The sequence below is a fragment of the Rhodamnia argentea genome, chromosome 6 (genome assembly GCF_020921035.1).
Source record: "Rhodamnia argentea isolate NSW1041297 chromosome 6, ASM2092103v1, whole genome shotgun sequence".
Lineage (NCBI taxonomy): Eukaryota > Viridiplantae > Streptophyta > Magnoliopsida > Myrtales > Myrtaceae > Rhodamnia > Rhodamnia argentea.
Window position 1 is genome coordinate 8,293,620 of NC_063155.1, and position 19,029 is coordinate 8,312,648.

General features: G+C 41.1%; 3 protein-coding genes across 7 annotated transcripts; 1 reads left to right on the forward strand and 2 right to left on the reverse strand.

Annotated features, from left to right (window-relative positions):
- The first annotated feature begins 187 nt into the window (after positions 1–187).
- On the forward strand, positions 188–5,215 carry LOC115740586. 2 transcript variants are annotated; one of them, XM_030674092.2, is made up of 8 exons: positions 188–398; positions 1,291–1,586; positions 2,040–2,111; positions 2,780–2,847; positions 3,419–3,575; positions 4,007–4,087; positions 4,170–4,259; positions 4,730–5,215. In XM_030674092.2, the coding sequence occupies exons 1-8, from the start codon at positions 203–205 to the stop codon at positions 4,853–4,855; spliced, it is 1,086 nt and encodes a 361-aa protein (XP_030529952.1). In that variant the 5' UTR covers positions 188–202; the 3' UTR covers positions 4,856–5,215. The 2 variants fall into 2 exon arrangements, with proteins under 2 accessions (XP_030529952.1, XP_030529959.1); XM_030674099.2 differs by having other exon boundaries at positions 1,306–1,586.
- Positions 5,216–6,996: 1,781 nt separating this feature from the next.
- LOC115740575 (probable arabinosyltransferase ARAD1) lies at positions 6,997–9,958 on the reverse strand. Of its 3 annotated transcripts, XM_048281553.1 has the most exons (4): positions 9,651–9,958; positions 8,048–9,574; positions 7,606–7,744; positions 6,997–7,494 (listed from the first exon to the last, which is right to left on the reverse strand). In XM_048281553.1, the coding sequence occupies exons 2-4, from the start codon at positions 9,023–9,025 to the stop codon at positions 7,226–7,228; spliced, it is 1,386 nt and encodes a 461-aa protein (XP_048137510.1). In that variant the 5' UTR covers positions 9,026–9,574; positions 9,651–9,958; the 3' UTR covers positions 6,997–7,225. The 3 variants fall into 3 exon arrangements, with proteins under 3 accessions (XP_048137510.1, XP_030529943.1, XP_048137509.1); XM_030674083.2 differs by having other exon boundaries at positions 6,997–7,744; positions 9,731–9,957; XM_048281552.1 differs by having other exon boundaries at positions 6,997–7,744; positions 9,651–9,957.
- A 6,198-nt stretch (positions 9,959–16,156) lies between these two features.
- LOC115745872 (myb-related protein 306-like) lies at positions 16,157–18,377 on the reverse strand. Of its 2 annotated transcripts, XM_030681499.2 has the most exons (4): positions 18,354–18,377; positions 17,858–17,993; positions 17,447–17,576; positions 16,157–17,245 (listed from the first exon to the last, which is right to left on the reverse strand). In XM_030681499.2, exons 2-4 carry the CDS (start codon positions 17,988–17,990, stop codon positions 16,429–16,431), a joined length of 1,080 nt encoding a protein of 359 aa, XP_030537359.1. In that variant the 5' UTR covers positions 17,991–17,993; positions 18,354–18,377; the 3' UTR covers positions 16,157–16,428. The 2 variants fall into 2 exon arrangements, with proteins under 2 accessions (XP_030537359.1, XP_030537352.1); XM_030681492.1 differs by lacking the exon at positions 18,354–18,377 and having other exon boundaries at positions 17,858–18,101.
- Positions 18,378–19,029: the final 652 nt, after the last annotated feature.

Genomic DNA, 19,029 nt, shown 5'->3' on the forward strand with positions numbered 1-19,029 from the left:
TGGAATCTCCTCTCGAGAAAGGCACGCGAACGAACTGCCCTGGCCCACGAGGTGGATAGGGGTTGGAAATCAGGAAGTGCCGGTAGAAAATTGAAACGCGACCAAAAAAAAGAGAGACCGTGACGGCGATCCTAACGGCCGTTAGTCCACCCCCCACGGGGTCAAGACGGAAACAACGTCAATTTCCACGAAGCGACTTACGATGTTTTTAACCGGACGTGCCGAGGAATTAACGTCACCAGCACCCACTGGCCGCTCCATCATTGCGCGTCCAAAACTACGCTCTCTTCTTCTTCTTCCTCTTCGTCCTCCTCCTCCTCCTCTTCTCTCGTTCGTTGAAGTCCGTCTCTTCAAAGCTCGAACCCGACCCGAAACCGGCGTCTCCCAGCCCGTTTCAGGTATGATCCGTTCCTCGACGTGGTTCGTTTTCGGCGCGTTTGATCTGTTGTAGGTCTGGTTGTCGATGTTTGGATTATTTTTTTTTTTTTTTGGGGACCTTCTCGTGTGTTTTTTTTCTTTTTTGTGGAGAATTAGGGTTGCGAAGTGCCAATTTGGGTGGGTTTTGTGTTGTTTGGATGCGAATAGCTCCGCCTGTGTGCCTGATTGTTGATGGGACGAGGCGGATGAGTTGTTTCTCCCCCCCTCTTTTGGGGTCAACGCGGGGACATCCTTGAGCTCCTCGGGATTGTCGAGGTCGAGGATCGGGCTTGTCATGCGGGCTGTCTTTCATTTGTGAAGTTCATTTTGATTTCTCTGACCGATTCCAAGAGCTGAGAGGAAAGTCAACATAGCATTTTTGGTCTGTGAAATGAAAAGGTCGGATCTTTATTCAGTACAGGGGATGCATTTATGTGGGATGATGAATTTGTTGGGCGAAGGATGGGATTTTGTCATAGAAAGTGATATCTTTTTAGTGGTCCTTCGATTTCTTATTGAGTAATTCGCGAGTTTTGTTTTCACAGTCTGGAAATGTAACTCAGCCACTTATATTTCTGATTCGAATTTAATAGTGTAAGTGCTGAATAATGAGAGGGGATGGAGAATTTAAGCACATGGACCCTGAGTATCTCTGGATAATCATAGTCATCGGTTTTTTCGACCATCAAAATTGCTTTGTTTGTCAATTTAAGACAATTAAGTGGTTCTCCTTCCATCAGCGACGTGGTTGCTCAAAACATGCTTATGTGCCTCCAAAACGATTTAAGTTGTGACTTTTGACTGTTGTTTGGTTTGGGGACGTGTATTGCTTGGGATTGACCCTAGTTTCTGTTAAATCTTTTGATATATCAGGAAATTTCTTCATAGTCGGTATGAGCGATCATCTTGTCCTCTGCGTGGATCACTTCACAACACCCGAGAGATCGCAATCTCTCGAAAGGGCTGATTCTGCGAAGCCTGCTGGAGAGGGTTCATCTTCTCACACTGCTGATCCGGCAACCTGTGCTATTGAAGCTGAGGATATACGAGTCATTAACACATGTGAGGAAGAAGAACCTCTCATTCAGACTGTTGAATGTCGCATTTGCCAGGAGGAGGATAGCATTAAGAATTTGGAGACTCCTTGTGCTTGCAGCGGCAGTTTGAAGGTTTATGCTTCTTGGGGTCTCTTTTTCCTATTTTTCCTTCTTTTTTAAGATATAGTACATCGCTGTTCATGGTTTTAAAGTAGTCAGATTGTTTCTTCCAAATGTACCAGTTGCCATGTCATATATTTAGTTGGCTACTTTTATGCTTTCAATCATTGTAGTAGTATACATGCTTGATGACATCAGTTTTGAGCATTGTATCTGTGGGTGTTGCTGCTGTTGTGCTTTAGCTTTTCTAATCCAATGGGGTAAAAGGTGCAGAAAATTTGACTCCTCCTTATGCAAGCCTGACCTCAGTGAATTTAGTCTGCTTGGCCTGGAAAATTTCATCAACGAGAATATCTGATCTTTTTTCCTCTTGAGATAAAAACCTGAACGTTTACTACAGCATCATTAGTGAATGATTGGATGCACAGAAATCCCCGTCCAACAGCTTTGTTTTCTTTTGTGCAGTATGCTCACAGGAAATGTGTTCAGCGGTGGTGTAATGAGAAAGGAGATGTAATTTGTGAGATATGCCATCAGGTAAGCCCCTCTTAGCACATGAACTTTTTTTTACAGCTGTCCAATTTGTCAGTTGCTTGATGTGTATAGGTGATCACATATGAAATCGGCAATGCTCAGTAAATGTACAATTTGCATTATCTTTTTGTTCCCTTCCTCTCCAGATATAAGTATGTCGTAGCATAGTTATAGTCATTCCAATGGCTGCTAGGTTGTATGCTGCATTCTACTAGGATAATTTGAAGAAAAGAGAATTTTTATTTACCTCTGTTTTTCCTTCTAAGTTTGGATGCTTATTATTGTTTTTGAGTACATGGGAACTATTTAAAGATTTGGAAGGACTCTTACCTATCTACTGGTTCTTCTGATCATTTTGATTTGAGAATGAGATTCTGTTACAGTAATGGAAGGGTATGCTCCTGAATTCTCATATGTCTTTGACTGCTCCATAAAATAAATGGCAATTTGTCAAATGCCATGCTGCCTCCAACTAAATACTGTATGACTCAATATTGTTTGCACGCAGTTACTAAAATCCTCCAATCTTATGGCTTATAGTTTTTCTATTCCTCTTAGCGAGTAGAGGCTTGTTTGATAGTACCGTTGTATGGATTAATGGTTTTCACTTTCTGAGTGGCAGAGTTTTTCATATTTACTGACACTCGGGAAATTTCATTGTTGATGTTTAGGCTTATGAGCCTGGCTATACAGCCCCACCAGCTCCCCCGAACTTAGAAGATGCTACAATTGATATAAGGCAAGAGTTTACTTTAGTGCGCTTGTACAATTAGCTAGTTAGCTTCATTTTAGCTTGTTGTGATGATTTATGAAGAATGAGAACTGCTGGGGGGAATATATTGTTGTTTAGGATTGATGTTATAAAGTTTGACATGGGTTGGCTTCTAATTTGTACTTCTTAATGATCTATTTTTCCTAACCATGTCAAAGGCCTTTTTCGTTTTTAATTCCTTTTGACTTTTTTGTTGTTCAAGATGTTGAAGACCTCATAAAGTTGCTAGAATTGGGATATTTTGCCCTATTGCATAGGATATACTTTCCATGATAATAGATAAAGAAATGATTGCATACTCAAGCCATATGTTTCTAGTCAAAGTCCTATATTTGGAATAACTATCTTCTCGACTTTCATGGTCAAGAATTTATTTTCTTAGACATTTTGTAGAGAACACGATGATATGGCAAAGCCTTCATGCATTGTGTGTGTGTTTGTGTGTGTGATATTTTATTATGAAGTTTGTGAAGAAGCTTGGTTGTTCCAGGTCAGATTTGATCATATTGATGTCTTCTGTTTCATGTTTGATGCGCAGTGAGGTTTGGAGGCTGCCTGGTGCTCCTCTAGATTTGCGCGATCCTCGTATTTTGGCAATGGCAGCTGCAGAACGCCATTTTCTGGAGGCCGATTATGATGAATACGCTGACACCAATGCAAGTGGAGCTGCATTTTGCCGCTCTGCGGCTCTTATTGTGAGTCACAATGGCCTTGCTTGCCATGTGATTTGGAGATGCATTACATTGTGACAAAATCATGTCTCCTTTCATGGGGCCCTGACGTGGCAATGTCTTTCTTGTTCCTGGGATTTTACACAATTTCAGTTTATGTATGCACACTTTTTTTTTTTGGGGTCAAAATGCATGCACACTTCACCTGCTCGTTAATTCAAACCAAATAAAAAATCCATTTATGAGTAACCAATATTGAAACCTGACTGCATCGCGTGCTTTTCCCCAACCTGCAGCTCTTTTTTTTGTTTTTGGCGGGGTGGGAGAGGAGAACTTATGTCTTTGCTTCACACAATATTATTCTTTCAGCACACTAATGTTAAAAATTGTGCTTGGTTTTTTGCACTGTTTTTCTCTTCTTCCTTTTTTGATGAGCTTTTTGCTTTTGATGGCAGCTGATGGCTCTTTTACTCTTAAGGCATGCCTTATACCTCACCAATGGTGACGATGAAGATGATGCATCTGCATTTTTCTCTGTGGGTGTTCTTTTCTTATTTCCTACTAGAGGTTTTATCAGTTATCTCTTCTGGCATTAGTTTACTGGTTTTTTCTTTCCAGCTGTTCTTGCTTCGAGCTGCTGGCTTTCTTCTTCCTTGCTACATTATGGCTTGGGCAATAAGTATCTTGCAGCGTCGAAGACAAAGACAGGTTTGGAGTGACACTTTCATTTTTGTGCTTTTTTATTTTCTTGGAGGAAATTTCATCCATCTTTTGATTCTATTGCTAGCTTAAGCTTATGCTTGAGTATGATGAATTAGCTAGTGAAGGAAGAACGTTAGCTACCTGGCATCCTAATTTCTATCAAGTCATCATTTGCTAGATTAAGTCAACTGATAACTTTTGAAGTGCACTATCTGGCTGGCGGTAAGGTTGTGCAATGTAGTTTTGGTTCTTGTAGACCCCTCTCCCTCCCCCCCCTCTCTCCATGGAATTTTTTTTTCCTGTCTCAGCTAGAAATCTTGTGCTTTCTTGTTGAACTTGCGGCCTGATATCTGTCCACGCTAGAGACCAGGGTTTGGCTCAGTGGTGGCCCAATCCTTGTTGGTTCATGACTGTGATTAAGAAAGCATCTGCTGGTAAATTTGCTTATTGAAATGTTTCCCAATTCTTTGAATCAGGAAGCTGCGGCACTTGCAGCAAGTGAAGTTGCATTCATGCTGCAGGCAGGACAACATCCTGGTTTGCAGATCACAATAGAACCAGGACCTTCAGTGGTTCCTCGTCAGGAGCCAGTCCAATCATAGGCGGCTGAATTTCCGGACATCTGCGTAGCAGAAGAGAGTGTACTTTTGCTTTTGGTTCTAGCAGTGAGAAACAGGGAACACATAATCCATCTATTTGAAGTGTGAAGTATTCAAATACTCTTGAGGTCACATTGAGATTTTCTCTCATATGCTGCTTTTCTCTTTGTACATAATCTCCGAATCTCGCCGGGGGCAGTTTAATTTCGCTGTTTATAAATTGGGAAAGTCACCTGAGCTGTTGTTGTATCTGCGAAACTCTTTATGTTTGAGATAGTCGTACTTGTCTTTGATTGTCTGAAAATTTCTGGGTTGAAGTGGAAGCATGTCTTAATGACTAATGTTTTCCTCTTTCTTTGGTTATCCTGGTACTTTGCCGGTGGCAATGGATGATTTGGTTCTTTCTTACGAGTCTGATGGTATTGTGTCTCACTCAATTTCGAAAGGACTTGGCATTGGCACAGGGGAACAATCTCAGCTATAGCCCTTACCAAAGAAAAAAAAAAAAAAACAATCTCAGCTATAGCTAGTCATGCCTTTTTCGTTTGGCGTTCTGTCTTAATCCGAGCTGGAGACAAAGCAAAAGCGCAAAGCGAATTCATGAGGAACATGAAACCAAGACTTGCAACTTTTTTTGGTTGAATGGATGGCACGGATTCAAAGTTAGTGGGTGAAGCAAGCCTTGGTTTTTCACTTTTCATTTTATGCTTTATTCTTCTTTTGATGGTCGATTGCTTAGTTACCTCCATTTTGAGGAGACCGCCTATGCACATTTGGTATAACAACGCTGCATTGAAGTGGAAATGAAAGGGAAAGGAGCGGAATCTGGAACAGTTGCATCAAAGATGTTAGATTGCATGCAATAGTTCGGCATTTCGAGATGGTTATTTGCCTCGCCTCACGGACCAGATCGACATAGAATGAATAACTGCCGTATAACACTCAAATGACCTAACGTTGTCGTGGGTGACTCTCTTAAGACAATAATAGTAGACGAGGCGGCAATCACTCAACATCAGCTCGCATGATGTGGTGCTTTTGCCTCGAGTTCCAAAGACTCTGTGCCCTTTTTCTGGTTGCGATTTTGTTCCGATGACACCGAGGGATGCGAGATGCCCAGCACAATGGGAAGATACTTGGCTTCCCCAAGAATGAAGGCAGGTCTCCAAGTTTCACTTTTGTTCAAACCTGTCAAAGAGTCTTCCTACACAGCCTTATTGGCTTCCATGGCAGGCTTATCATTCGGGTGGATCTTGAATTTGTCTTTATCTCTTTCAGGACCCCACTCGCTACTTTACGCTTTCAATTACCCCCAAAACAAATGCAATAAATAGTAGGACATAGGCTTACTGTTCAATCATGAGATACAGAAGAAGCAACAGTTATAACTCCCCTAGTACCACTTACCAGTTAGCAGAACAACAATCCCACCTTCCTCCGGCTTTGCCCAGCTTTCTTCATGGGACTTGGAAGTTCCAAGGTGGCAATTGTGCTCATATGTTTTGGAGTTTTAGCCCTTTTGGCACATAACGCTTCAGCCACGAGACGTATGGGTCCTCGTCCTAGATTGGAGAGAAAGCACTCGACATTCCATGACAACCTGCCTAAGTTAACTGGGAATCTCTCCGTTGCCGAGCACCTACTGGAGCAAAGTGTGGCACCTGCGCCTTCCGTGGCATTTGACCCTAGCCAAGCAAACAAAAGAGGCGTTCGAGGAGGATCCGATCCCATTCACAACAGATATGGACATTATTAAGCCACGGCTTAAAGACAGCAGAGAGCTCACCAGGTATTACTATCTTGGGAAGGAAAGGGTGCCTCGTTATGGCGTCCAACATTTTGTTTGGAGGATTACATGCATTTTGGAAGATCTTTTGTATATGTCCTTCTAAGTCTAGGAGTCTTTTGTCAAGGTGAAGAGAGAGGTTCAAGTCTTTTAGATCAGCAACCACTCATACAGCACAGAAATTACACACAACTGCTGCAACAGTAGCTATGTTTTTGCATGTAAGGTTCTCTCCTACATGTTTAGAAAACGAAATGTTGGACAATATGATAGACAAGGCTTTTGAACTATGTCACTCAGAGCAGATTTCATCCTCTGGCAACTGTTGCATCTGGTTTAGATGCTGATAATGGGAACATACAGAATCAGTTTCCATGTGATGAAAACTTTCAGACAATAAGAACCCATATAAATATTTACCAAGAACAAGTACTCATCTAAAATGGTCGTCTTTGATATCAATTGATGCACAAAGAAAACCATTATTGTGAGAGCTAAAGCTATCAAGAGGAAAACAGAAGAGAATTTCTCCTCATCTATATAATTCACAACCTTGCGTGGTGCATGCTCAAGTGGCTGGTCTTAAGTCAATTACCCTTAAACAGTTGCGATCTGCGGTATCTATTCTCTCTGTGAAATTTGATCTGCCCTGACGATATCTTCCTGGAGACTGCTTGCCAAATCATATCTACCGCATCACCGGGTTGGGATGGATATTGGAATTCAAAATGTTGTGCAACTTCTTTCAGTCTCTCCCACATCTTGGTCCATTTGTCCTCTTTTATTCCATGAAGAAGATTTAGCAAGTAACCTTTCTTTACAGCATCAGATGCATGGACAAATAAGCAGAACTCCGAATAGTCCAAAACATCTTCAAATGGTAATTCAATCTCATCGCTGATTATCACAGGAACACAATGATTCACAATGGCATCAAAAAGGCGATTTGAGGAAGGGGTGTCACCGGCAATATTCAAGCAGAATTTCGATGAAGCCATTCCTTGGCCCGCCTTGCGGATCCCATTCCTTTGAACATTTCCAAATGCAAAATGCACGCCCTTCTCATCTTTGAGAAGGTAATACAATTCTTGACGAATCACACCTCCCTGGAAAATGAAAAGCATGAAGACAATAGGTAATAGCCAATTTAAAGCTGAAACTACATGGAGGAGACAGGAAATAAACCAAAAGACGACTGATTTTAGCGGAAAATGGCCTTTCCATGAGGGAATCTGGAAGGAGCAACCTCATGCCAAAATAACATGGCCATCATGAAGCATAGACGAAGGTTCAAGATATAGACAGAAACAACATAAGCTCTATCATGATCTCCACAAACTGCTTATGCAATAAATCCTTGTCAACTGGTAAAATAAAACAATTAAATAAAAAAGCCAAAAGGTACTTACATCTTTTCGGTATACCGCTCCTTGAAAATATGCCAGTATAGGGCGCTTACTGAATGGAGCAGATGCATCGCCCCTTATGGTTCTCACAACATGCTTGTATGGAGCAATTATATCTTTCTCAAGGTTAGCTATTTCTGCTGGGTATCTACCAAAATCGGCAAGCACAAACATTGCAGAACCCAATTCCTTTCTCGCATCCAACATGCTATTTGGATGGTGGGCCACAATGATATGATCCTTCCCACCCATCTGCTTCCATTCATCCCGACCAGTTAGATACTGTACTAGTTTACTCTGTAACATTCTGTTGACACTAATTTTATCCTTTCCATGAAGCTTAGAATGGCGGTTGTAACTGAGAGATGAGAAGAAGGGCACAAAGATTATGTCTGCTAGACTTGAATTATTGACTCTAATAGCAGTGCATGGTCTATCGATGTCCGGGATTTCCGAGGATAGAAGATCAAGAGTGAGCCAATACTCTATACTATGCTGTAAATTTAAGCCACCAGGATAAGGTGGGATTTGAGCTGGATTTTTTACATTTGGCCAAGTTTCACCGGGTTTCCCCTTCCATCCCAGCAATCCAAAATGAAAATCAGGAGGCAAGTCATACATGAAAACTCTCAACAGAACCTGATCGGGATTGCAGGCCACTTTTCTTTGCTTCTTTTGAGAGATAAAATTTCCTCCATCGTCCAGTAAACTAAAACCCTCTCCTTGTCCTTCTAGAGGAACTTTATGCTCAATTTGTGAAGTCACAGATGAAAGGGAAGAAACCTCATCCTGTTCATTTTTCGCACTGGGTTTCAAATGAACTGATGTATTATTAACAAGAATCAGCTTCAAGACTTTGCTAGATATGATCGAGGTACTACTGAATTCTAGGAGGAATAGAGAAGAGAGGGTCAAGAGGAACATGGAAGTGGTTATTATATAGAAAAGGAGCCTTGAAGGGAGCACGCTTTTCTCCGACATGCTGAATTTGAAAGGGGAAAAGTTAATGCTTCTCAAGTGTGATCTAACTGCATCAAGAACTATCAACAGGCACTTTCATACTAATCAACAAGCTGCAGATTTCTGGAAAACTTCAATTCTCTTTCAGCAACTTATGTATGATCACCTCCGCTTGTGACCACCAGCTCAATGTTTCAACTCCAGCTTATTGAAGAGAACATCCAGACTTCCCAAGCAATAACTCAGAAGTCCCCATATCCATCACAACATGGACACCCAGTCTCAATCCCTAAAACCCTCAAGGGTTTTGAGAGAGATTCCGACAGCAGTCTGAAACAAAACCCTCTTCACTAGTAAACCAGCCGTCCACAACAACCAGAAATATCATAAATTTCCTTCTCCAAATGGTCAAAAAAAGAAAGAGTTTATTCTGCAGAATCAACAAAATACCAGAATCTTCCCTCGCTTATGTCCTCGCTCCGAGATTCTTCCTCGAGATTGCAAGAACGTCAATGCGAAATCTTCACCCCAAATACAAGGAAAAACACGATCATCCGATCATCTCCGTATCTGCCAAGAATAAACAAAAAAAGCACACAGAAATGCTATGAACCTTGAACAGAAGCTCGGAAAATCAAAACTTCACCAACTGGGTCCTCAAGGACTGCGATTATCTGAAATGGGTTAATCAGTTCTTGACAAACCAAATGAAAGAAATCGAAGTACCTGAACAGCGCGGTGTGAAGGGGGGGCAGCACAAAAACTAGAAGGAATGCATGTCCTGTACAGGAAAATGAAAAGGAGGCTATTTTGATCAAAAGCCGACTGGTCAGCTTTCTTGTGGCACTTAATTGTCATTATTTAGCTTAATGATGTTCTCTCTCTCTCTCTCTTTCGTCAGTTCATGCTGAGGCAGCGGTGGCGCGCACCCACAGAAGAGAGAGAGAGAGAGAGAGAAACTTTTAGTATTAAATCTAGTCTGAAAATGGTACGTTTTACCAATTAAATCCTCACTAATTTTCCTCCGGAAGCAACCTTACCGTGGCACTTTCCCCAGTTCCCAAAACCTTAAACTACTAGGAAAAAATTAATGAAAATGTTCCTCACCCACAATTCTTCATCTAAAGTACAGATGAATTCTCAAAGAAAGAATTTCTCTTGCTGCACCATTTGATTAATCCCCCTTCGCTGGCATGTCACGGTCATCCGATTGGTAATTTCTTGATGCCATCAGGAATTCTGTAATGGCTTTTTCTTGGTGGGGATTGAGAGATACAAGCTGGCTGTGATTGGTCAATTTTCATGGCGAGATATCATCACTTCTTGTTGGGTTTTGGAAGTGGGAGGTTCAACTAATCAACCAAGAAGCCTGCGGATGTGCGGTTGGTTCATGCAGATTGACTTCGACAAAAAGAATCGATTTTGCTGGTACGCACCTGTATTTCTTTATATTTGCTTAATTTGCCCCAGAATAGAATTCTTTTGGGGCGATTTTGAAAAGGTGCGCCCCATTTCTTGCGGCTGAAAAAGGGCATGGAAAAAGGCTCGATTGCTTGGCATGGAACCCCATGAATTCATGGAAACAATTCACAAATTCAAAGCATGGTCAACTCTATAGTTAGGTTTGTGAGGAGGATCTTGTTATTGTTATTATCATGAATTAAAACCAAAGATGCTCCTCGGAGATTTTTACTTTTCAAGTTGAATTGTTAATTTAACCAAGACATTTGTTTGTTTGTTTGTTTGTGGAGAGCTTACGATGGTAGAGCAGGATTTTCATGGTTGCTCAAAGGAAACATGCTTGCGTGGTTGCCGCCGAGCGAGACTCTCCGATGATAACCATTGCTGACAAACCGGAGTGGAGACTCGAATGAGAAGCGAGAGAGATCGAGCGACAGTAGAGAAAGCCCTCGGATTTTGGGGGTGCCATTCTATTACATTGGATGGGAGAGAGAGAGATGATCGATTGATGGATTGATATGGTTTAGTGTTTAATGTGTTTTAGAACAGAACCGAACCATCACGACGACCAATTATTTCACCTTTTATCCAAACCAAAGTGAGAACAGACCGGCATCGAAATTTTCAGTTAGCGCCGGATCGGTTCGGGCCTTTTTGACGCCCCTAAGATCGGGGGATTGTATTGAAGAGGTGGATATCAAATTGACGCAATTTTTCACCTCTAAAAATCATAATCTTTCTTCTCAAGTGACATGCTGGACGCTAATTGAAGAGGCACACCAAAAAATCGTTTTGACGTTATTAAAACAGAACACAGAGAAAAAGGAATCCCCGTTATAGTAATAAGCGACCGGAAGGATCCAAAAGAGAAAGGTGTCGGTTACTTCCCAGAAAGGAACCCAATGTAATAAAACGAATTGGTGAGACCACAATGGGCCGGGCACCGTCTTTAGCGGGTCGGGCCTTATCGTGACTGGCTGGTGGACCTGATGGGCTCAAGTGAGCCCAATAGACGAAGACCAACCGGTCAGAGCCCAATAACTTTGAGTGGGCCCGATGTGAAGGTTTATGATAGATTGACGGTCCAACAAAGTCGTGATGAATTCGGCTAAAGTTGTCGAGAAAATTTCCCACCCAAGAATTAAACATCTGGGTATGTATGAGTACACGTGGCAGAGCTAACGCAAGCCAGAGTCTGACTCGGTCATACCATTGCCATCCTGTGTCACCAATCTTGACTTTTCTCGATAATCATCAATAGGGCCGTAGATATTAGGTCAAATGGCTATTAGATTAATAATGCAGTTCGAGCCCCCCTAGAAAAGTAAGTTTAGTCAACATCAACACCGCATTTATCCCAAACTAGTTGGAATCGGTGATCGACGAACCCAAAAATAAATAAAATAAAAGCAAAACCGGTTGACGGAAAAGAAATAATTATATATAAATATATATAGAAAAAAAAAAGATTAAAAAAGACAGTTTGAAATATAGGAATTCTCGCCCCGCACAATGCTAATAGCTTTCTCCCACTTCATCCTAAGACAAATTCTATTTCCCACTTCATTAAATCTTATTTTACTATTTTTCTCCTGGTAAGTTTCGGCCGACCTCTTCCCTTTTTCATGTCATGCTCTCAATAACAAATTTCTGTTCTTGCGGGAGCATCTAGAGATCTTCGAAGAATGTGCCCAAATCATCTCAATCTATGTTCTCTCATAGAAAAATAAGTTTAGTGAAAGAAAAAAAAGTAGAAGGGGTAGAATTGCAATCTATATAATCGAGTAATCTCTTACATTTGTTGCTGGTGAGAAAATTCCGAAGAATAAAATCATTGCGACCCGGTCGGCCGTGAAAGGTAAAGATGTCTTGTACGTTCATTCGTACACCAAGGGAGTATATCGAAGATTTGCTAGTGGTGTGGTCGATAGAAATCTCAATCGGGGTGAAACGTGTGAGACCGAGTGTTTCACAAGGTCTAGTGGCGATCCCTCTTGCTCCGTTATCGACTTGGTACTACAATGAGGCGACGATATTAAGCCAAGCAAGACTCGAATGCTAGAAACATACATAAAAGCCTTGTGTCTCGCCTTACAAGTTCGGACAACATGATCGATAGCCACGGTGTTTCTCAATCGGCGAAGTTGATCAAAACAAGATGTAAAATTTTCAAAATGGAAGGATGAAAACTCTACGTAGAAGTCATCTTAAAAGCTAGCTAGTTTCGTGGGGATAATTGTCCAAAGAGTCCTAAACCTATTGTATGGTGGCTAATTCAGTCATAAACCTTTCAATTGTGTCAATTTAATCCTAAATTTTTTGATGATTTGACAATTTAGTCACAGTCCTTTCAATTGTGCCGATTTAGTCTTAAACCTATTATTTGAGTAATTGGTCGAGAGGACTATATTGATAAGTCTTCATAAGATTTATAATCAAATTAATATAATTGAAAGGTTTAGGATTAAATTGGCAAATCTACAAAACGTTATGACTAAATTAGCACAATTGAAAGGTTTGAGATTGAATTGGTTGCCGTAGAATAGGTTTAATATTTTTTGGACAATCTTCCACTAGTTACGTGCTTTTGTCATAGATGACGCATATGAGCTGGGGACACATCTTTGACTTGGACGCATGTGAAAAAAATCCACGTGAACAGGGAATGGACATGCATGTGTTGTAAGGAGCAATACCAAAATTGAATAACTCACCTTGGTTGTCTCTATGATTATGCTCTTCGACGACCATATCCTTAGAAGGAAATAAAGGAAAAAAATAAAAATAAATTGAACACTCCTTTTTGTTTTTTTTTTTTTTTTGCATTGTATATTCATCAATGAGAAATGATTATGCGACAGTCCTTAATCGGTTGTGAGATTAACAATCTATTTTGGGCAATAAAAAAATCAAATAACAAATAATCAGAAATCGTTGTAAGGTCCGTTTTTTCAAGAATTCGTGACTCACGTCATGCTTGTATTGTTACAGTCACTGAAAACTGTTAAGCTAGCAAAGCCTTTCATCGGTATCCGTACAATTTTTTATTTTTATTTTTATCCCTTATTGGTTTTGTGTGGTGAAGAAAGCAACTGGGGGAGTTTTCCCATTAAGAGAAACCCTACTTGTTAGGCAAGAATACTGTGTGCACATTATGGGGACCATGAGCAATCTTTCTTTGTCTTGTGTGTGTAGCATTTGATATCTCTCTCTCTCTCTCTCTCCCTCACATGATTCCTTCAAAATACACGATCTCTTGCTGTGACATAACCAAGTTGGCCTCTCTATAACATGCACATGGTTCTGTCAAGCAAAGTAGAGATATGGATGATGGGGGAAGGTGTCAAGTCACATATATTATGGTCCATCTAGAGAACAAGTATAAAGTTTCTGGACGGTGTTAACAAAAGGATAGAAGAGTCATAAGGTCAATAAGGACCTAGCTATTTCGGTGCATCGGATACACCAAGCGGCAAGGACACGTGAAGAGATGAGTCGATTGTTTTGAACGCTTTTTGGAAATTCAAAATACAAAATTAATCCGCGAGCATGCATATTTACTCATCGGTTGATTGCGTTACAGGACACCGTGACTGTTAGGATTGGGCACACAACCACCACGAAATAGAGAGTAAAAACGAGAAAGAAAAATCGATATATAAGATTTTATCGTGTTTTACCTTTAAATTAGAGTTACATTTAACATATGATTCTACTATAATTAACAGATCACACCTCTTTGTCACAACTCTCAATTAGAGAAAGAGATTATATAAAAGCAGCAGCTATTTGGACTCCCGTGTTATCCTGTCAAAAGGGAGTATGAACCACACCGCTACAATGACCGATGAGTAGAATACTTTGTGTTTGAACTAGGCTAGCTGTAATGTTTGATGTCTCTGATGAACATGGGCTCTCATGATCCCATCTCATCTGCACTCAAAGCCAGCTTGAAAGTAGAAACCCATTACTTCCCCCATGCATTTCCAGAAGCAAATTTAATGATCAATTGGAATGGAAGGGGCCTTTTTTCCACCTTAAATACTCGTGGAAATTAGCAGGAAAGTTCCTTTGCTTCTTTCACATTTTCCAGTTTTTCACGGTGGAGCTGTGGCCTTCTTCTGTGCAAGCTGGTGAAAATTAAAGTCTATACTGTGATCTACCACAGTCTGTGAAACATGGAAAAAGAACACGGCTTAATAAATACTTTTTGTGGGTGGTGTTTTGACAATTCAAAAGGGTGAATTAAAGCAAGAGCTGTACCACATCTGTGGGCTGCTGTTCTTCTTTTTCTCTCGTTCTTCTTTTTCTTCTAACTCGTTGAATGATGTCAAGCACACAAAGCATGTGCAGAGGCTAAAACACAAAGTTATCACATTACTCGTCACATGATGAGCAATTACAATTTGCTTATCATGTTTCATGGACAATTTGTATCTGTCCTATTGGGTTTTTGCCTTGCAAATTGATGATACTATTCATGAGATACTTGTAGGTAGGGTGTTGCTGTGAAATGGCTGTTTTTTCACAGATTGGGGCTACAATAAACGTGACGGTAGGTCAAGACAGTGCGTTGTAAAATGATAAAGAAGGCAAAAAAGTCAAAAATCCTCACATGGTTCACATTTATGACCCCCCATTATGCATATTCCCAAGGCAAATTCTGGGTTTAATTCTCCGCCTCGCTTCTTCTTCAACCACAAAAATACAATTGCAGAGAGAGAGAGAGTGGGAGGGAGAGGGAGGGAGGGAGGGAGAGAATGTGGAAATTCTACAGTACAAACAGTAGCTATAGGTACAAGCTAGGTATAGGCGGTGGGGAGTGATCTATTTGGCTATTTATAATTACCAAAAAAGGTAATTAACTTATAGTAATTAAGTATGCATGGCTAATTTGATGATTAATTACTAAAGACAATGAGCTGATAATAACCTTAACTCGTATACAGTTTCATGTTGAGACTTGAATCAAGTCTCCTATGGTATTCAGCTCGATTTGAAAGTGAGAGAGAATGGCGTCACATTCGCGATGTAAAGAAGTGCAAAGCATTCTTAGGCGGCCCTAGATTTGTATAGTAAGAGTCTTGTTAACAAATATCCGATATTCAAAATATTGATTGTGCATATCGCGAGGACAACTGACTCCGTACAGATATCGAATAAACATTAAATTCGGCGAAAACAACCTAAACAAAGCATCCAAAAGTTTGATTTTACTGGCAAAATTAACTCCTCATGTACCAGGAGTCCTTTCTGGGGTCATCTAACATTGAATCATAAGTTAAAGAATCCCCCTGCATCTACCTAAATGGAAAGTATTGGGCCATCAGACGCTTGCCTGAAATTAGATATACTTTGGATTCAGTCAGCTGCCAGTCAAATCCTAATTTTGGAATAACTCAGCTGTAAAACCTGCCATGCGAATCTCACTTAGCTGTATCCTTAGATTGGTTTTGGCCAAGAAAATTTCTGCACTAACGTAAGTCTTTCGTTTGGCTTTATTTGCCCCATTCATCATTCATGTGCAAGCAACCAGATGTGCAGTGTAAGTCCAAATTCTCATCACCATGGACGGATCCAAGCTTTTTTTAGCATGGATTCAAACATCACCTAATTTGTACCCATGTGTTAGAATAGAAACATCCTAATCTTCGTCGTAGATCATGCGGTGCGAAGGAGGTGCGATAAAAATTACAAAAGTTGCGACTCGAAAGTTTTATACATGATAGTTCTGAGTACATATAGCATATCCATATATAGATTTGCTTAATTTACACTTTTGTGTGACCTTCCAGAAGGGCCAGGCTTTGTTAGTAATAGTTCTTGGCTTAGGCTTATGGGAAGATATATCGAGTCCTACACAAGTCCAATTCCTAAATCCTTGAAAAAGAAAGGAGACAAAGAAGAAAGAAAGTAAGAGCATCTAAGAGTTTTTCTTTGTTTCGTTTGACCTAGATTGGAACTCAAAACAAAGCAGCATCCTCATCTAAGGACATGCCCATGAGCTGATCCTCTTGGACCTGAGGAGCTACCAGTGCTCCGTCATCGAAGAGCCATTTCTCCAGCAATGTGAGAGGCACTTGGTGGATCTGATCCAACACTGGCTTGTTTTCGTCTTGGAAGACAAACCCTTGGTCCGCCGTCAAGCTCGGCTTCTCGTCCAGTGCCACCGATGCCACCGATTGAGAGGCGTCGGAGACCGAAGAATTGAAGCTGAACAGCGAGCACTCGAGGCCCTGATGGTGATCCGGCGTCGTTGCGCCTTCGCTTGAGCTTGAGCCACTAGTTGGAATGAAACTGTTGGTGATGGAATAATCTTGAGCAGTGGGGTGATTAGTCCCTGGGGATGATTTCGCCGCTTGGGCTGCTTTGGTGGAGTTCTTCGTCCACCCTTCAAGCAATCTAGCTATGTTCTCTGTACTCGATGCATAAGTGCAGGATGATACCGTTGCCTGGTATGATGGTCTAGCACAGTTGTTGCCACAATCGATGTTGTGGCCATAATGATCAGATGGTTTTGTGTCAGCCAAAGGGCTTGGTGATGATTTGTCCAGAGACAAAGCCTCGCAGAGAGCTTGTTTGGCCATGTGGATGTCTGTCTGGAGCCTCCTCTCCCACTGACCCTTTGAGATGGAGTGCGAGCTGGATCTGAACTCTTCATGGCCATGGCCATCAAGGCCCGCTTGGATCTTCTTGAGCTTCTTCTTCAAGTGGGTGTTCCAGTAGTTCTTGATGTCATTGTCGGTCCTCTGTGGAAGATAAGAAGCTATGGCTGCCCACCTGAAAAACAGAAGAAGAAAGATTAAGAGGAAACAAAACCATGATTTATCATTCCTTTGACACATTAGAAGATGAATCAATTAAAAAAAATGGGGATAGGGTAATGAGTTGGGAAGTGTATCAATCCCTTTTTGGGATTTGCAAAGTCAGGTAGGGTTAATTAGAAAATTTTGGATTAGGGGTATTCATTTTTCTCTTTACCTGTTACCAAGAAGGGCCTGCAGATGGATGATCATCTTTTCCTCATGATCAGTGAAGTTGCCACGCTTGATGCCAGGCCTGAGGTAATTAGTCCATCTAAGCCTGCAGCTCTTGCTGCATCTAAGCAAACCTTTTGAAACACCAGCAAACAAAACAAAGAAACGATAAGTCTAGAGAGAGAGAATGAATCTTAACCCTTTACATGTTATTAACTTGAGAAAGAGAAAAAGGGCAGACCCGAGAGAGAGAGAGAGAGAGAGAGAGAGAGAGGGAGAGAGCTACAAGTGCTAGCCCATTAATACCCAAGAATTTAATGAGCAAACCAACCAGAGGAGAGCATCATCAACATCAGAGAAAAAAAAGTGGAGCGAAAGCTGTGGGGAAAATGCAACATAATCTGTTGCCCAGTACCTGTGTTAGTAGGAACAGATCTCCAATTCCCAGGTCCATGTTCCTGAATGTAAGAGACGAGGATGATGTCTTCTTCTGGAGTCCAAGGACCTTTCTTCACTCCAACCTTGTCACAGCATGGTGGTCTCCCCATTCTCTCTAGTGGAATGGTCACAAATCTCCTCCTCCTCCTCCTCTTCTCCTTCTTCTTCCTGGACAAATCTCTAACGATGACCTTATATTGCTATATAAGAAGATCGTGCGGAGAGAGAGAGAGAGAGAGACAGACAGACAGACAAGCGTCCAAGTTAAGGTCGCTCTTTGTCTTACATCACATATATATATAGGGGGAGGGAGAGATAGAGAGAGGCTAGGAAAAGCACAAGAGCGGTTCAGACGCTGACCCTGAAAGAGGTAAAAAAGGACGATACACATACGCATTACACTCCGAAGGAGTCAAAACGGACAGCAATACGCATTTACTCTCTTGCTTGCAGAAAGTCAACTATACTTGGACTCTCTCTCTCTCTCTCTCTCTCTCTCTCTCTCTCTTCGCGCCTCACAAAGCCGTGTGGCATTGAATTAGGGCATTATGGTGGCACCGAGAAAGAAAAGAAAGAAACGAAAGAACGAGAACCTTTTGTTTACTTTTCTTCTTTTAAGCATTATTCGTTAACAGATCGAAAAACTTCAAATCGATACATCTGTGATCGATAGAAGAAAAGTAAAAATACCATACTGGTATACTTGTTAACCGTCATATGTCATCCGATTAAGTAGTTCGAATGGTAAAATTTAATAAAAACCAATAGAGGGTAAATTCTTTCATGATATTAACTCTCTTTTAAATGGGTGCATGTCATAAACCGAGCATGTGACCCTTCACGAATTATTTAGACATTTTGTCAACTACAGGTCACTCGTGCTTATTTTTATACACTTTTGGTGACGGTCGCAGCATTCATACAATGCTCAAGATTCATAGTAAATTTACTATATTTGATTCTTGATTCAATTTCTCCTTTCGATTTACGGGGGATGTGGAGGGTTTATTCCTACATCGTAAAGCTCTTGTGTTGGAAGTTGGGCTCTCCTCTTGATGATCAATAATTTTTACTGTTTGGCCTTAAAAAAGTTTCAACGGATGGGAATAGCGCGAGACAGCCCCGACCCGCCAGAGTCATTAGTGAGTC